Consider the following 19,785-nt stretch of genomic DNA (forward strand, 5'->3'; position numbering starts at 1 on the left):
GCCGCGTTTTCATCTGCAGTGGCTGCGGTAAACAGTAGTTTTGCTTTGACTCAGTGCAGATGAGCAGCACTGGCTACATTGCTATGGACGGGCGATTCGTTACCTACCAGCTCATTGGCAAAAAAATAATCAATGTGTGCGTGCAGTACTGAAAAGCATGTGCCAGAAGAAGATGCGTGCCGCAGCCTCTTGCTTATTGTGCAAGCAATGCCTGCCTCTTTGAGCAATTCAGTTCAAGAGTTCAAGGATTAAAATTGTGTTATCTGCCACAGGCAATAAAAAAGGTACAGTGTGGTCTAAAACAAACACCTGGTATATTGGTATGTTACTCATTTATAACAAATTTAACCAATGTAAAGCTTCATTGTAGTTGGCATTTAACTCTTTTCCTACCATGCAGAAAATAGGTGTTTTTTGTAGATGATGCCAGATTTTTTCTTTCTTTAAGGAACTACTGCACTCAATACTTTATGTAATACATAAACAAAAAGCAGAATGAGTGCACTTTTCACGCATAAAGGTTTTATTAAAGAGATGTATGCCCTAAAAGAAGAGAAACTGCCAGAATCAAGATCCTGGGATAAAAACTGAACCAAGTTTGTAAAGGCACGCTTGTATCTACTAAGAAAAAAGTGTCACAAAAATTATGAGATATGTATATACAAAATGTATTGCCATCTAATAGGCACTATCTCCAAAAGAAATCAAAATTTTTTATGGAACAGGTACTTCAGTACAAAAATTTAAGTGCAAGCACTACAGTTGGGCGTGCCGGGCTGCGGCCACCGATGTTCTGGGCTGGTTTGTGTTGTCGTCGCTCTCAGAGTCAAAGACTGCCGAAAAGGCAGCATCCTCAGACTCGCTGCTGCTCCATCCATCAATAAAATCAGTTGCAGACGCAGCGGAATGGCGAGATCTGCGATTTTTCGAAGCATGCATGCTGCTCCCCCAGGCGGCCATTTTTGCTTTCTACTCTGACAATCGCAAAATTTGGAGCACGTTCGAAAATAAACACCTGGCAGCAAAAAAACAAACTGCTTATAAAACAAAAATATAGTTCTCCTCCATCACGTCCGATGGCGCAGAGTGTCCGTGAGCAGTGCAGAAAGTCTTGAAAGAGGCATTTCAAACCATCGATAGCGTAAGGGCCATTTTTGCTTTCTACTTCGACAATCACAAAACTCTGGAGTGCATTCAAAAATTAACGCCTGGCAACAAAAAAGTAAATTGCTTAGGAAACAAAAAAATAGTTCTTCACGTCTGATAGCTCAATGTGTCCATGAGCGGTGCAGAAGGCTTTGAAAGAGGCGTTTCAAGCCATCGACAGCGTGCTAATGGTGCCTAAAGAGCGCAATAGGGAAAGAGTTAAAACTAACACATTTATCTGGCAATAAAAGTTGGTCATTAACAGGGAAAATGAAGGCTGAACACCACTCTATTTTAATTTTGTGCCTAAACTGGGGTACCTCAATGTCAAGCAGGTGCAAGGAAAGTCTCCAATAGCAAGGCAAGTGATTGCCTGCATTCATAATACAGTGAAACCTCGTTAAACCGTAGTTGGCCAGAGCTTGGAAAATGTATGTACTAAACGGTAGTACTGCTTAACTGAAATAGCATGAGACTGCCCACTTACCTGTCAAAAATGGAACTCAGAGAGAGTACGATGAAAGGGCAAAAACATGAAATATTTATTCGCTTCGCACGACAAAAGTGTGTTATTTTCATTTGATGCAGCAGTGGCTTAGCAGTGACGACAGTGGCTTCAAACTTACTGAAGCTGCGAGCCAGCTTTTTGGCCATCCTCCTCTTCTTGGCGAACACTCGCATGGCACATTCCTCGTTAGCGCTGCATATTCTCCGTTGTCAGAATTGGGGGCTCAATCACGTCGCTCGTGATCCGTTGTCAAGATTGGAGTCCGGCATGAATTAAAAGGTAGCTGGCCCATGCCGTCGTCCAACTTATCCATGCTGAGGACGTTGTTGAAGGGAAGGACTGCTTCTCATCGAGAACGAGGAATATGGGTTTATTTACAATATTTATATCAGTCTAAAATGACTGTTTGAGAAAGTACATCAGTCTAACATGACTGCTTGAGAGAAGTGTCAGTCCAACATGACTGCTCAAGAGAAGTGTCAGTCCAACCTGACTGCTCAAGAGAAGTGTCAGTCCAACCTGACTGCTCGAGAGAAGTGTCAGTCCAACCTGACTGCTCGAGAGAAGTGTGTCGAGCATCCGCACAACAGCAGTTTTTAAACACTCGGTCCACCGGCGATACAAGGAGATGCGAACGTTCGTTTAGTCATCGCAAACTAGCCGCCTCTCCGCGGCACGGTTTACACACACACATGCAAACACACAGGTGCGAAGGTCTGGAGCCGACGTCAGAGGGGCCCCAGAGCACTCGGAGCCGTTCCGGGTAGCGCGTTGGAGAGTTTGGGAACAATAGTTGGCCCGCCGAGCTGATTCCGTCACAAAGTCGATTTAGTCACGCTGTGGCTAGAAGTTCGCGGCGTCGCTCCCGGAATGCGGTCGTCACAGTCGCAAGTGGGTGGCAATCTTGCATTGCAGCGCGCCGTTCTTAACAGCGCCGGGATGTTGCCGTCAAAGTCGGTAAGTGGGTGGCAATCCTGCATGGCAGCTGGCCATTCTTAACAGCGCCTCCATGGCCCGAAAAATCTCGACTGTCTAGCGCTGACAACCGCTGGGCAGGAAGAGAATGGCTGGTGGTCAGGGGGTGATTGATGCCTTGGCTTGCAGCGACCACTCGTGTATTGATGTCACCGCCCCAAAACATCCAACAAGGACAGGCAACTGCAAAATGAACCTCACAACACGGCTCTGCGCCGAGATGACGTACATTGGCTCTCACTTTAGACCCGCTAGGCTTCAAAAAAAGAAAACATAAGTGCAGAAACAGAAATAAATGCTGCATTTCACTATGCCAATTTCTGAAGTAATTTCGTGCTGACAAATTCAGCAATCATGGAGGGAATCCTGCTAAATGAGAGGAGATCTGCTTGGCTTAAAAAAAAAGTTAACACTCGTAACCCTAAAATTTAGGCGGGACCCTCAAACGCAGAATTCAAATTAGCCTGCTCAAACCATCCGCATTGCTATGCAACTTTTCCTTCTTATATCTAATGGAGAAGTTGTACTCTTGAAGAGTGAGGCTCCATCGGAGCAAGCGGCCATTTTTGGTGTGACATTTGATTGAGCCACGTCAGAGGACAGTGGTCGGTCTCGAAGATGAACTTCGCTCCGTACAAGTAACACGACAACTTCTGGGTGGCCCAAACTAAACAAGCGCATTCCTTCTCTGAAGCGCTGTAGGCTTCCTCCCTTACATTTAGTTTACGGCTGGCATAGAGGATAGGATGCTCCTCGTCATCGTCGCCGACCTGACTAAGTACCCCGCCCATACCTCTGTCGCTTGCGTCGCATTGAACTATGAATTCCTTTGCGTAGTCTGGCGCGCGAAGCACAGGACGAGAAACCAATAGCGTTTTCAAACTTAGGAAAGCGTTTTCTTTGTCCTTATCCCAGTGTACGTTACTCGGTGCTCCCTTTCGGAGGGCGTCCGTTAATGGACTTGCCATTTGCGAGTAATTCAGAATGTACCGTTGATAGTACCCCACAAGTCCCAAAAATGAACGAAGGTCTGTTTTCGTGCGCGGCTGAGAAAATTCTCCAATCGTAGCTATTTTCAGCTCGGCCGGCCGTCTCATGCCCTGACCGACAACATGGCCCAGATAAGTAACCTGCGAACAACCAAACCTACACTTTTCCGCTTTCATCGTTAAGCCGGCTTCCCTCAACCGTGAGAACACCTGTTTGAGGTGCGATAAGTGTTGTTCCCAGCTGTCCGAAAAAATTGCTACATCATCAAGATAGGGCAAGGCGAACTCCTGCAAGTCTTTTAGGACAATATCCATTAACTTAGAGAAGCTAAACGGCGCGTTCTTCAGCCCGAAGCCGAGTGCGAGAGGGCGAAAAGTGCCTACAGGTGAGATGAATGCGGCATAGCGGCTGGCACTTTCTGAAAGGGGAACTTGCCAGTACCCCCGCACGAGATCTATAGTTGAAATGTATTTAGCAGCGCTAACTCTTTCAATTCGTTCCTCAATGTTGGGTATCGGGTACAGCTGATCCCTAGTGATGGCATTTAACTTCCTGTAGTCAACACACGGACGAGGGTCCTTGTTAGGGGTTTCTACCAGTATTAGAGGTGACATGTAGTCACTCTCAGCGGGCTCAATAACTCCCAACTCTAGCATGCGCTGTATGTCTGCCTCCATAATCTCTCTCTGTCTGGGAGACACCCTGTAAGGCTTTGATCTTACTGGTTCGGTTGATGTCAGCTTAATTTCATGCGTTATTAGTTTGGTTCTACCCGGCCAATCGCTGAATCTGTCAAGATATTCCCCTAACACCTCTTTTAGCTCATCTAGCTGCTCGGGTCTTAGAGCGTGCGAGCTTACCGAGTGTTCTACTACTTCTTCTAGGCCGATTTCAGAGTTGGAGGTCGCCCTATACTCCTTAAACTTGGTAGGTACGACTAACGAATCTAAAATCCTACCCTTTCGATCTCTGTAGTTCCGATACAACAATCCTCCTCTCTCCTGTATCGTCACGTTGCGCCTAGCAATGCCTTCTTTAGCTGTGTCATGTAATTTAGCTAAGCTCTCATCATCCTTTTGCTCGGCTGCCAGTGACTCTCTATCCACACGTAAGAGCTGATCAAAGTTCTTTGAGGCCGGTGATAATAACGACCCTGTCTCGCTTGTGAGTGCGTCAGCTTGCTCTTCCTGCAGGCTAGAACTTTGACACTCTAGTGCTACGCTCTCATTGAGCTGGTCAGCTGGCAGGCTCTCCTCAACTGTTCTTTTGTCCCTCTGGCCTAGCTCGGATTCGGGTATTGAAGTTATCCCCTTTTCTGCTTCCGCTGGAGGAGCTTGTGCATCTTCAGCCAAAAGCGCCGCGATCTTACGAGCTTGACCTCGGGTCAATGCTTGTACTATGCCCTCTCCCAGTTTGAGCCCTTTGTCATGCAGTAACTGATTCGAACGATTCGAAAAGATGTAAGGATACTGCAGTGACAAAAATTTGGAAACTGCAGCCTCAGTCTCTAGCTCCCCGAATGGTCCACTGATTTTGACTTTGGCCCTGGGCAGACACACGCTGTGTTCTTCTACAACCTGTTTTATCCATGCTACTTCTCCGGTGAAGTCATCTACCGTCACGTAAGATGGATGGACAATGTCCATCGTGGCGGCACTGTCTCTTAGCACTCGGCATGGTTTTCCATTAACTTGCAGGTCGTGAAGACATGGACTTAAAAGTTCCATATTCTCATCTTTTTCCTCCACGTAGGAGAAAACTACGCTAGGCTTCCCGCAGTTTACAGCTATATGTCCCAGTTTGTGGCATTTGTAACAGCGAATTGGTCTAAAAGATTCGAATTTTCTTTTCTGTTCTTTTTGTGCGGTTTCTCCGTTAAGTTTCTCCTCGCTCTTTTCTGCGGGCTTTTCCGCCATGTCTACAGGCTCCGATCGTCTAGTCAGCGCACCCCTTTTGAACGGAAATGGTTTCCGCGATCCATTTCGACCGTCCAAGTTTCCGTCCTCGGCGTTCAACTTTCTACGGGTTGCGTACTCTTCGGCTAATTCGACCGCCCTTTCCACAGTGTTTACATTCCCTCTGTCTTGCACCCACAGTTTCACAGCTTGGGGGATGCTTTTGTATAACTGCTCTAGACACATGCATTCAATGATCATGTCTCTGCTGTCGTACGCTTCCGCGCTTTTAAGCCACTCGACTAGGTTGGCCTTTAAGCTATATGCAAACTCCAGATATCCCTCGCTATCTTTCTTGCCTGTGCTCCTAAACCTTTGCCGAAAAGCTTCGGCTGAAAGGCGGTATTTCTTCAGGAGACTAGCCTTAACTTTTGCATAATCATATGCATCCTGTGCACTCAATCTGGCGATTACTTCCGCCGCCTCGCACGGCAACATAGACAGCAACCGCTGTGGCCATGTACTCGGGCCGAAGTTCATCTTTTCGCAAGTCCTTTCAAAATTGCTTAGGAACAAGCCTATGTCGGTCCCGACCTCAAATGGCTTTAATAGCCTGTCCATGCGGTACGATTCTGCCTCACTTGATCGTCCCAGAGCGCCTTCACTTCCTTGAGACAACTCCAAACGTTTCCTTTCAAGTTCAAGTTGCATTTTTCTTAACTCGCGATCTTTATCGCGTTCCTCTCTCTCTCTGTTCCATTCTTCTCTTTCCTGTTCTTCTCTTTCTCTGTCCCGTTTCTCTCTTTTTTTCAGAAGTTCAAACCGCATTTCAATTTCTTCCTCACTGGCCTCTTCGGAAATTAGCTCCAATAATTCTGATTTTAGCATTTCCTTGCGCACATCTAGGCCAAGTTCCTCACCAACAATCAACAATTCGTCTCTCAGCAGAGTCCTTAGCTCCATGATTGCTGCTTTACTGCCTTGATCCTGCTCTCTAAATCTAGCTAGGAAAACACAACCTAGCTAACGCTCAACAATCTAGCTTCCCTACTGTTCTAAACAGAACAACCACAAAATGAAGCCTAGAGAGTCAAAGCAAGAACCAAGCACTCACCGCAGTCACAGCACCACGTCGCAAAGTCCATCTCACCGCTGTCAGCCAGTTGTCAGGATTGGGGGCTCAATCCCGTCGCTCGTGATCCGTTGTCAAGATTGGAGTCCGGCATGAATTAAAAGAGGTAGCTGGCCCATGCCGTCGTCCAACTTATCCATGCTGAGGACGTTGATGAAGGGAAGGACTGCTTCTCATCGAGAACGAGGAATATGGGTTTATTTACAATATTTATATCAGTCTAACATGACTGTTTGAGAAAGTACATCAGTCTAACATGACTGCTTGAGAGAAGTGTCAGTCCAACATGACTGCTCAAGAGAAGTGTCAGTCCAACCTGACTGCTCAAGAGAAGTGTCAGTCCAACCTGACTGCTCGAGAGAAGTGTCAGTCCAACCTGACTGCTCGAGAGAAGTGTGTCGAGCATCCGCACAACAGCAGTTTTTAAACACTCGGCCCTCCGGCGATACAAGGAGATGCGAACGTTCGTTTAGTCATCGCAAACTAGCCGCCTCTCCGCAGCACGGTTTACACACACACACGCAAACACACAGGTGCGAAGGTCTGGAGCTGACGTCAGCGGGGCCCCGTAGCAGTCGGAGCCATTCCGGGTAGCGCGTTGGGGAGTTTGGGAACAATAGTTGGCCCGCCAAGCTCATTCAGTCACAAAGTCGATTTAGTCAGGCTGTGGCTAGAAGTTCGCGGCATCGCTCCCGGAATGCGGTCGTCACAGTCGCAAGTGGGTGGCAATCTTGCATTGCAGCTCGCCGTTCTTAACAGCGCCGGGATGTTGCCATCAAGGTCGGTAAGTGGGTGGCAATCCTGCATGGCAGCTGGCCATTCTTAACACCGTGCACGGGGGCTGTAGCACTGCAGATGTCGCGGGGGCCTTTTCACAGTGGGGTGCTGTTCTCGTCACAACGATTATGTTCATGAGGCTGATGTAACGCACAGCTTCTGCCACTGTCGGGCCTGAATAGCCCGTGCTGTTGCTTTTCGTGTTGTCCTCATCACTGTCGTTAGGCATCACTTCGGTAACAACAGAAGCAGCAATGGTGAAAAGTCAGAACCTCATAGCCAACATCTTTTCACGGTCACAGCAGCGCTGCCGAGCAACTTATTCGCATTCCAAACGCCACACACCGTAACGGTAGTCAACAGTAGATCCCTGTCGCATGCCAGCGCCGACTTCTTCGTGCCATGTTCGATAGCACGAACTATGTCTAATTTTACTTCTATGCCGAGCACCCGCTGTTTTTTATCTGAGCTTCGGCATGACGCGAGTCCTAGCTTGCACAACGCCACAACGCTCTCTGGCACAATATCGAAATGATGTTGATGTTGATCTGGCTTCACGCGCAAACACACAGGGCACTTGGAGGCCATCATTCTGATCTCTCAGGCTTGTTGTTCTGGTGGGATGCCCAATGGGGACGATGCACAGCCGTGATTGCACGAAGAAAAGTGGAAACACTACGTGCTGACCGATACATAAGCAATAGGCTGGTACGGTTTGTGTGGATAAAAAACGCATTATGTTCAATGGCCACTGAGTTGGGGATTTCACTTTACTACTTTTAAACCAAAACTACTGTTTCAGCGGGTATGGTTTAACGAGGTTTTACTGTAGAGTAAAACCTCGTTGAACCATACCCGCAATGAAAAAGGCACCCAGCGACATCTGCAGTGCTACCGCGCCCGTGCACGGAGAATATGCAACACCAACGAGGAATCTGCCGTGCGAGTGTTTGCCGAGAAGAGGGAGCTGGCTGAAAATATGGCTTGCAACTTCAGTAAGTTTGAGGCTGCTGTCGTCGCTGCTAAGCCACTATGGCATCAAACGAAAATAATAGACTTTTGTCGCGCAAAGTTAATAAATACTACATGTTTTTGCCCTTTCATCACACTCTGTCTGAGTTCCATTTTTGACAGGTAAGTGGGCGGTCTCATGCTATTTCAGTTAAGCAGTACTATCGTTCAGTACATACTTTTTCCGAGCTCCGGCCAACTATGGTTTAATGAGGTTTCATTGCAATATGTAATCTTTATTTACTAGTACACAATTAAATAGCACCAACCATATGCTGCAACAATCTAGGACATAACAGGGAGCTGGTGCGAGAATTTGAAAGTGGACCAATCTTACGTTGTTTTTTTTTTTCATTTTGTTGAGGACTAACACAGCCTTTGTTCATGGTAAGACTGATCTTGATTCTGGAAGCATGAATCTATCAAGTTGGCTATCTTGCTATTACTCTTTAACGTCACTTTTGCTATGACAGTCGTAAAAATCTCTACACCTTGCCGAAAGAGATGCTAGAACATCCCTAGGAAACCAACAAAATGTCCCCCAATATCCGCGCACTTTATGGACACATTCCTAATACCACACATCATTATTTTGCTCTTTGGCAGTGTTCGTTTTTGCTGGATTACCACTGCTCTAGAACAGTATCACAGCATCTAATATTTCTTGAATGTTGCCATTGGTTCTATAGCAAAGGATGTGTGTCTGATCTCAGATGTACCGAAGTCCCAGAAGTTAACCTGGAATGTGCTGCAAGTAATGTATAAACAGCAGACAAACTCGGCCAGTGAGATTAGACTTGACGACCGATGACAGCGCTCACCGCTTTCGCTCTGATTCGAGTGTAGCTTGCCTTTCTGGGCACAAATTCTCCCGATAAGGAGTGAGGATCTTAAATCTTGCTTTAGGCAGCGTTTGGTACTAAACTGCCGCTATGACATGACACTGTATTTAAAAACCCTGATGACGCACAATGCCAGTGTATACTGTCCCCACCGACCTGGTTGTTGGTGGTGCCAAACAGGGCCACCATCTCCATGTGCTTCTTGCGCTGGTGTTGGAGCAGCTTGGCTTTGCTGGCATACTGTTTGTGGCACAGGCAACAGCTGTGGGGCTGCGTTGTCACACTGCCCACCATGTGCGAGAAGGTAGGGTTTGGTTGGCCAGGGATGCTGGGTACACCTCCCTGCACACAAGGATCAAAATACTCCTCTCACCATCCCAAACACACTCCAGAGAGGACACTGCATAAGCAAGACTTCACCATTTTAAACTTCACTTACACAATATGTTAACTCACCTTGCATTATTTTTATCCCATGATCTCATGTTTAGGTTAGTAGAGTACCTTGCAGGTGCCTAGATTTTAAACAGCTAAGCATTCAAATGCCTCTTTTGTCATGGTAAAAGTATGTACTTTGATGATGAGTTCGAGGCAGTAAGTTATCGGTCGTAATCAGCTTTATCTACATAATAGCCCATACACAGTTGAAATGCTTGAACCTACCAAAACATCACTGTTTTAGCAAGGTCTTTTATCCCTTTGTCTCTACGAGATTCCTATCATGTATACAGCACTCTACACCAATCCTTACCACAGTTAAGCCACTCACGTACCTTTTAAACAATTGCATTCATCAATAGTTGTGGCACTCATTTGTCAAAGATGCCTTTGTGCCATTAAAAACTGGAAAGAAAGACTTTTGGGGCAATAAATAAAAGATTGCTGCAAAACACGGGTCCACTACTAAACTGAGAACCTCACTGGTACTCAGTACAACAGCATATCACTAATTCATTATTTTCAGAGGAAAACAGCTAAATAAATAAAACACAAACATTCTATTCAACCGATATTGTCACGTGGTCATGACGTCAAAGAACACAGTAGCAATACTGTGAAAGGCAAAACTAGCTTGTATTGGGCGAACCTGTGCCCACAAAACAGGCTACACTTAAAGCACAACGTGAGCGGCGAACACAGTCGGCGATCGACGAAAATTTGATCAGCAGGTCAAGCGTGTCGGCTTTTATAGTTCAGTCGTCGAATGTTACAGAGTAACCGCTGGGACCCGCGTGTCTTCCACAAAGTTCTACACTATTCGCGTCGCGCATACATGCAATCAGATTACACAAGTTGCGGGGAAAGACAGCGGATGGAACCATCGATAACATTCCAGAAACTTCTTTTACATGCAGGCGTGTCAAGCGCTGTGCGATAACATTTGTTAGGCGGTGAGAAGTGGTCGCCCAATAAAGATAAATAAGTACACGTGTCAATATTCTATTGATAAAAGATTTTACGGACCTTCATATACTAGAATCAATTGTAATCAGTGCTGGCGTATGAATCTGGTGTTCCCTTTAATAACAGTAGAATGTGCTGTATCTCTTGATTTCTATGCACCTAAGTTACTGATAGCTTGCAACATTCTTGTTATGCAATTCTAGGAGAATCTCAAGCATGTGCAGCACCATATTTTCTTGCCCAAGACTTGTAAGCATAAAATTTTGTTAAAACTTTACTGATATTCAATATTCGATTCGATATACGACTCGAAAGCTACTATTCGGTATTTGCACACCCCTACTTGATACCAGAGTAAACATGAGGAGGTGGTTACTTCTCCCAAATACAAGGAGATGCAGCTTTTGGTATCTAACCGTGGTAAATTTTTAAAAAATGCCTTTCGCAGTCGTAACATACCAGCAGACAATAAAAACCACCTTCAAAAGCGATTACGTCCCATACCTGTACATCGGTCTCAGTAGGATAGAAGTACTAAGATTGGATATAGAGTAGTGAAGCATGAAAACTTGGCTCAAGTAAAGCAAAAGAATGGTACTGAAAATCGCAAAGCATTCGCAGTCTTGGGTATATTTCGGGCAGTGGCAAATCTGAGCCCTAGGGCATCTGAAAGGTGTGAGAACTTGCCTATACAGCTTCGATGTCTTGGTGTATCAGATGCTCTTGGCATATATCTGTAAAAATCTTTTTTCTGGAAGGCTTTCAAATAAAGTTTCACACAACAGCATAGAGAGCTGCACCAGTGGGTGCATGCTTAATTGAAAAAAAAAAAAAGGGAAGAACAGCCAAAAAACAAGGTAGGCAAGAAAAAGCTGTGTCCTGTCGTGTTCCCTTCCTCGAGCATCGTGTTTACTGCTGGTTTTTTTCCCGCTAAGTTTCAAGTGGTTCGCTACGTAGTGGTTCCAAATTCACTGGCCCACATTCGACGAGCACGCACCTTGACGCGATTGCTCATGGGCAGAGCAGCACCGGGGTGGTTCTTGAGGATGTGGGCCTTGCGCTTGGAAGACGACCGGTAAACCTTCTCGCAGTACTGGCAATAGTAGTCGCGCGTGGCCCGCAGAATGGGGAGGTTTAGCTCAGGAACCAACTCCAGCTGAACGTTGGGATGCCGCTTAGCCATGTGGTTCACCAGCATGCCACGACGCTTGAAGCCCAGCATACACGTGTGGCACTTGTAGATGAACCTCTGGTAGTCTGTAGGTGGCACCTGGGTACAAGTGCTGGTACCTTAGAGGGCAACACCTTTGCTCGAGACTGAAAAACGCACTGGAACATTCATTACATCAAGGTTTGACTGCACTGCCGAAAAAAAAAAAAATTAAGGAACCCAATATGAATGTATATATAATCACTGCAGGGTCATTTTATGCCAACTGTCCCAGACATGTTGCTCGACCTTCTCAGATTTTTTTCTCTAAGTATCACGCCTATTTAAAGTCCTTTGTGCAGTGTGTTTTCCCAAAATATTTTACGCGAAAAAAACAAATTTTTTTTTTTCACATCATGCAGCATCCTTTCAAGATTTGATGGCAACTCTAAACTCCTCATGGTAACTCCAAAAAGTGCCTTTTCTGACACACAGTGAAAGCAATAGCAGGGACAATATTTTGTAACGATTCGTCTCACTGCCCATTATTCCTTTCTTATCATCTCTTTCACTGAGTATCCGATCACTACCATAACAGAGGTATCAGTTTGTCCGAAGTAATGCCAAAGCACTAAAAGAATGCAAAGTGACCTGGGTCATCCGTAAATATGGACCTAGCACATGTACGATAGTGCTGAAATCAAACTTGAACGTGAGGAAAGAAACTACACTAGGTGTTATATCATTTCCATATTCCCCACTGTGTAAGGCTTTCGTGCAATTAATTCACAGACTTAGTCCTGGAGCTAGACCACATTCAGCTCATTATTGTACAGCTTCAATATATCACGGTTTCAGGTACCTAAGGACTCAGACTGAAAGCATTATGGTAAAATTTTATTTTAATTATTTTCCTATCTATATTGATTGTTAGAAAATAAAATGAAGGTCAAAATACCATTCTTTCTTTCTTTTTTAATTTGACGCTGAAACCCCAGTGCCAATATGTCAGCATGATGCCACAAATTTTGTTACAGTAGAACCTCGTTCATATGTACTGAAAAAAAGAAAGCACTAGGAAAAAACATGCCAACTGGGTAAACCCATGATCCGATGTCACTAAAAAATTTTGGCCGACTCAACTATAGTTCGCATCTACGTAGTGTGAAGCGATATGCAAATCATTGCACCACAAGACACCAACGCGCACCAAGCTAGTGGGGCCCAAGTCCCCCGAGACTCGCATCATTTTGCGGCTTCCAGGTCTCTGAATACCTCTTGTAAACACGCTGTGAATAGCATTGGAGAGATCGTATCTCCCTGTCTGACGCCTTCCTTTATTGGGATTTTGTTGCTTTCTTTATGGAGGACTACGGTGGCTGTGCAGCTGCTATATATATCTTTCAGTATTTTTACATACGGCTTGTCTACACCCTGATTCCGTAATGCCTCCATGACTGCTGAGGTTTCGACTGAATCAAATGCTTTCTCGTAATCAATGAAAGCTATATATAAGGGTTGGTTATATTCCGCACATTTCTCTATCACCTGATTGATAGTGTGAATATGGTCTATTGTTGAGTAGCCTTTATGGAATCCTGCCTGGTTCTTTGGTTGACAGAAGTCTAAGGTGTTCCTGATTCTATCTGCGATTACCTTAGTGAATACTTTGTAGGCAACGGACAGTAAACTGATCAGTCTATAATTTTTCAAGTCTTTCGCGTCCTCTTTCTTACGGATTAGGATTATGTTAGCGTTCTTCCAAGAGCAGCTGTTTAGGGTGGGGCATTTTGGCAGGAAGTTTTCACATGCTCGCTAGGAATGGTGGCATGTTTGGGCAAACGCATATTAAAAACATGTAGTACGCTCCCAACGACACTACGCATCATGCGCTGTAAAACAGACAGGCAAACTTGCTTATCGCAATAGGGTTGGCGGCAATATCTACAAATGCAGCGTGCGACAACCCAGGAGAAGATTCGCTGGCACCAGAATAACAATTTGAGCACGCACAGGTGTTTTCACGTGAGGCAGGGGGGCAAATATTGCAGGGAAGCTGCTTTGGCAGGCGGCTACTGTTTCCGATTGCGCGTCTCGCGTCATTTCTTGTTTACATGGGATTTAGTGGCTGGAAAACACATCACACAATCGCAGTTTGGCAACATACTGAACATTCGTGCCGAAATATCGCATTTTTCAGGAACGCATGAACTGGTAAAAGAGAAGCATAACTGTAGAGGTTTATTTTTCGCATTCTGGATCGCAAATGTTGGCGTAGGGAAATTGTACGTAACAGGAACATATCAACGAGGTTCCACTGCACAGTCGATAGCCACGATAATGAAATCCCGCAAGAACAAAATTCTCGCGACAATGAAATACAGTTAAGCCTCGATATAACGAAGTTGGCAAAAATTATAGAATTTGCTTCGTTACATCGAAATTTCGTCCCACTGAAATTTGGCCTTTTATGAATTAACCACAGTCATCGATCGATTTTTCTTACACGGAAAGGGGCCGCACAATTTTCCAAATTATGGGGCAACGAAAAAAGGCAAATTTGAATCGGAAAACAATCCATTTTGGTGATGGGAGTCGGCGACAAATGATACAGTTTCATGCCACGTCGATGAGATCTTCACATGAGCGGTATGAATTAAGCGAAGCCACCGCGGCTGATAACATCGCCCACACTGAGACGAATGCTATCATTAAAAGTGCCAGCAGAGGGGAGCGAATTTCATCTGCCTCTCACTCCAATGAGTAACCAAAACTCGAGATTACACAACCTCCAATGCTAAACACGGGGGAAGACAGCTTACGTGATGCCACAATGTCTCGGCACGTCCACTCTTTGCACACGCAGCAGATTACCTCTGAAGCAGGGTGCGTGGCTGCGTATGTGCTCAGCCGCGCTCACAGCCCCTAGCGTGGGAAGGCAGCACTAGCGAAGCCACCATCTTTCTTGTCTCACCCTCGCACACTTTTACTCGCAGCTAAAGCACTAAGTGTAGGGGGCGCGATAGGATCTTATCGCACTTGGACGCTATATGGAACATAATGCATCTCCACTTCGACAGTTGCTCTTGTCGTGCCGGGCGCGATTCGAGAGGTGCGTTTGCAAGCAGGCACATGTAATTCAATCATGTGACCATCTGCATCCATGGAAGTTTCCATTTATTGTCTCAGTGTTCTTTGGCAGTGGAAGTGAAATTTCGTTATATTGAAATCGCATACAGATGCACTTCGTTATCTTGAGGTTCTAGATATATGGTGTGCTATGAATAATAGTTTATGAAAAGTTAAATACTTTGTTATACCGAGAATTTCATTATACTGAAGTCCCTTATACCAAGGTTTAACTGTATTTTCGTATTCCTGGCAAATGCCCATAAGATTCAATGCACTTTGTACCTCTCAACAATGAAATATCGCCGTACTACAATCCCACATCAAAGAAATTAGCCGGAACGTAACCGCGCATATTACCTACTCGTGCAAGACTAGTAGGCTCCAAAATGTGTTCAAATGCAATTGCTTTGTACTAAAATTGAGTAAAACACCACCACATTAAACTTGTGTGGGCGTCACCATTTCTGTTTGCTAAAACAACCCAACGCTGGAAGTGATCGCATGCGCTGAAAACACGTCGTGGCCACCATCTTGTTTGTTGATCGGCCGTATGAAGCGGCACCTATGTTGCTACCGACACGTTACGCCAGTTTTCGCACATCTAGTGCAGTGTGTAATGTGCACCCCGGTGAGAAAAATGCGGCAAAAACAAGGAAATCCATGTCCTACGGATGTGGAATTGCTTATGGTGCTTGATATGGTGGTCACAGCACAAAGTGCCGCGCATCGGGCTGACTAAGCGATCATGCAGAAACATGCATCCCTTCCTTCAAGAACGCTGGTTGGTTTTGGCCCCACCTGACAGGCATTGCGTGCGGATTCGGCGTTGGATGTAGATTTGCGCGAAGGAGCTGTAATCTTGATCGAGTGCCTTCGGGTATATGAGATACAATCACTTTTGTGCTCGGCACAGGACGCATCGGTGCCTACGGGTGACAGCGTGCACTGGAACAATTGCGCTGCATGCGTGGAGCGCTTTTGTTCTGCGTCCGGTGCCAAGTGACACAAAATCTCGCAAAAGTGATTGTATCTCTGAAAGCAGTTGACCGAGAATACTGCCCCATGGCAGTGCTGCCACTGCTGAGCAACGCTTGCATCGCACTTTGTACTGTCGGCAATGTGGTTCTATATCCTCAAGCAGAGCTTGCCAAAGTGGGCTAACGAAATTTTGACAGCAAAGTTTCATTCTGCGACACATTACCTATCTGTGCTGTCTCATTTTGCAACAACGAAATTCTCATGAAAGCGAATTTTCTCGAGTTCATCACCGATTTCGTTATTGCGAGTTTCAACTGTATATACTTTTGTATTTGGGCAGTCGTGGCTCTGTAAATCTTCTAAAACCTTCACTGAACATGCAGAGGTCATTCTTTGGCACCTTTCAAATACAGTGCACCTATTCATAATCCATATTTACAGAAAGAAACATGAACGAGGCCTGACAAGACGCCGCTAAAGTCCATAAGTCATGGTGAGTTGGTTTAGGAACTTCAAGGTGGTGTCCCTACAAGCCCTTTGTTTCTGCCTCTTTTGTGGCTTATGAAGCCTTTTCTCACAGTAACAGCAGCTTTTTTGTACTGTAAAAAAAAAAAAAAAAAATTTACTGACACAGCTCAACTTCTTTTTCTCCTCAGTGTCACGTTAAGAGCACATGGCAGTCCTGAATTACCAACAATGAAAAAAGAAGCAACACTGTCAATTGTTCACTGGCTATGATGAGTTTCTGCTTAAAGGCCAACTGCAGTAAAATTTCACTCTGGCTAAATTTGTTACGAATGAGTACGTTCAGTGACCAATAATTCGGACTACACGGGGAACGTAAATAAGTCCGAACTATCGAATGTTCGAAAAAACGAATGTATCCAAAAAGGATTATTTTATTTACATTTTAAGGTCCCCAAGCAAGGAATAAGTGATCGATTCGTTGCTGCACGCACTTCCACTTGTGTGCAACGCAGCATGACTGCATTTCTGCCAGTTTTGTGCTGTTGCTGTACGCCGATGCAAGGACTGCAAAGGCTCGAGCCTGCATGTGAAGGCTCTGGAGCTCACGGCACATCATCATCACCATCCGAGTTGAAGTTGCTGTTTAACGGTGGGAGAACTTGCTCAATTACTTCGTCATCCTTCAGTTCGGCACCCGATACCAGCACGCTGTCGACGTCTGCAAAACCTTCCAATCTAACGGCGGCAGAAATCAGCACACTGCAGCCTAGAAGGTCATCAATGATGTATGCATTTGAGCACGTTGCGCTAGACAGCAGGTTAAAGCTTTTCAGTTGTGCAGCCTGCACACGACTGCGACTGCGACTCAGGACTGCACATGACTGCGACTCAAGACTCATTTAAAGTCGGACCGTGAGGGCACCGTTGGTGCCATTTGACGTGTCCTGTCGATAAGTTCACAAGAGAGACTTCTTGGGGCCAGCAGAGCACTGTCTGGAACACAAACTAAACAAACAAGCACAGAATAGTGAACGCTGCCCGAAAGGCAAACTCAACAGAATGGTGAGGGAGGCCATGTGCGGGGTTGCCGGAATGGGATGATGATCGCGATGTTGACGTGACCTGTAATTCAGGAAAGGCCTCCAAACTTGGCATTTGCAGCTAAATGTTCTAGGCGCAGTGCTGCAACCAAGGCAAGGCCTCAGGAATTACCATCTAACGCGTATTCTCCGAGGCCATACTTGATGTCTTGTCGAGGTTCGCAGAGGAGATAACGGCGGCAGAGTCTGCCTACGCTACAGCCATGGACGGAGTCCGGATTATCGAATGTAGAGATGGCGGCTGCCTGAAATATCGGTCGTCTTTACGCATTAAGTCTATGGGGCCATTGACGGTGCCACAAAGCTGTCCGAATTACCGAGCGTGTCTGGATTATCAGTGTCCAATTTATCAATTGGCGACTAATTTAAACCACTGAAGCAATTTTGGCAAACCCGCAGGGTTGCTAACTGCGTAATTTTCTGTTTAGCAGACTTTACCAGCACTTAAGCAAACAACGCATGCACCTAGTGGTTGTCACTCTGATGCAATTCTCAGCCCGCAGCCTCTGGGATTTCTCAGTACACTGCAGGCGGCCGTAGGTGCCATCTCACATCAGAAGTCATGCCAAGGAGACAGGCGTTCGAGGTCATGGGTCACTAGCGATGAGCAGTAACGGCAGCATTTCTTTTTATTTTTCTCAGTTCCAGCTATTTTCGCTACCGTTTCATGACACTTCTACTCGTGTTTGAAATGTTAAATTTTGCACAGATGCTAATCCATATCTACGCTATCTTAAAATAGACTTTCTCTGCGATCCAAAATTTTGTTACAGCTGGCCTTAAAATGTTGCGCAAACTATCCTCAAATTTCTGTTCCCTAATGCACTCATGTTTTTGTGAGGCTTTTAAGGGGGCATACCTTGGGCACAAACCTCTTCGATGAAAGCGGGCGCGCAGCCTTGGCCCGCGCTTGCTCACGGGCTTCGCGGTCTGGTGCGTGCAAGCGGCGCGTGTGTTCCTTGAGCTTGTCCTTGCGCTTGAACTGCCGACCACAGAGTGCGCAGAGGAATTCGCGGTGCTCCGAGTGGCAGAGCATGTGCAGTTTCAGCTTGTCCTGCCGGCAAAACACCTTGGGACACTGCTGGCACATGAAGCGCTGGTTCGTGTGGAAAGCTCGTATGTGTTTGCGTACTTGGTTGTACTCTGCAAATTTCTGCAAAGAGGCAGGGGAAAAGAAAAAAATAGGCTGCATGAAGTTTATTGTTGACTTACTGTTTACAGCATAATGACTAGAATGTCATGAATATATATATGCACACAGGGAGGTTTTAATGATTTCAGAGCCAAGACCTCTTGTCAGTAATAACAAATGAAAAAAGTAATGCAGCAGTGAATGAAGCAAGTGTAATATTTAAATTCTGGGGATTATATGCCAAAACCAAGATATGACTATGAGGAATGGTATAGTGGAGGACTCCAGATTGATTTTCATTACATAGGGTTCTTTAACGTGCAGCTAAATCTAATTACACGTGTTGTTACATTTCAGCCCCATGAAAATGCAGCTACTGTGGCCAGGATAAAAGCCTGCGACTTCAAGCTTAGCAGCTTGCCATGGCCCCTAAGCCACCATAGCAGCTGTGGATGGAGTAACATTGATTGATTGAGTGAGTGATTGATGACTCATTTATTAAAAGCAAGAAAGTAGGAAGTTAAGGGACATGTTAAGGGTCACGTCCTGTTAGTACTAACAAAATGGAGCCTGCGACTTCTAGCTTAGCAGCACGCCATGGACCCTAAGCCACCGCGGCAGCTGTGAATGGAGTAAGATTGATTGATTGAGTGACTGATTGATGGCTCATTTATTATAAGCAAGAAAGTAGGAAGTTAAGGACATGTTAAGGGTCACGTCCTGTTAGTACTAACATACAATATAAAAAGCTGAGCATGTACACATAGTCAAGCAGTAGAACATGACTATGCAGTCAAGTGACTGCAAAATGAAGTGCAAAATGATTAAAATGCAACATCTACAAAGATACTACGCAGGTACTCTTACTTTTCCACAGGTTGGGCAAGTGTACATGCCATCCTCCCGATGAACGAAGACGTGCTCTTTCAGGGCAGCCACAACATGGAACTTCTCTTTGCAGATCGGGCACTCGAAGTAACGCTCCTTTCTGTTTTTGTCCCAGAAAAAGAGAACAAGACAAGGATTGAGCCCCACTGTGTCGTCCTGCATGAGGTCAGTCGCATGTGATATTCCGCATTTTATGGATGACTCTCGACAACCATTGTGGACGGAACGGCAGCTCGCACCTGGACTAACCACTCTGC

General features: G+C 45.6%; 1 protein-coding gene across 2 annotated transcripts in view; it reads right to left on the reverse strand.

Annotated features, from left to right (window-relative positions):
• The window catches only part of LOC126530832 (uncharacterized), a 99,543-nt gene that overhangs the window by 9,077 nt on the left and 70,681 nt on the right, over positions 1–19,785 (reverse strand). For both annotated transcript variants that reach the window (XM_050178125.3, XM_050178123.3), the window contains exons 20-23: positions 19,508–19,628; positions 18,368–18,661; positions 11,678–11,950; positions 9,433–9,618 (exon numbers count right to left, since the gene is read on the reverse strand). In XM_050178125.3, coding sequence (XP_050034082.1) covers positions 9,433–9,618; positions 11,678–11,950; positions 18,368–18,661; positions 19,508–19,628 — 874 coding nt within the window. The remainder of the gene's footprint in view (positions 1–9,432; positions 9,619–11,677; positions 11,951–18,367; positions 18,662–19,507; positions 19,629–19,785) is intronic.

This window comes from Dermacentor andersoni, chromosome 5, assembly GCF_023375885.2.
Source record: "Dermacentor andersoni chromosome 5, qqDerAnde1_hic_scaffold, whole genome shotgun sequence".
Classification (NCBI taxonomy): Eukaryota; Metazoa; Arthropoda; class Arachnida; order Ixodida; family Ixodidae; genus Dermacentor; species Dermacentor andersoni.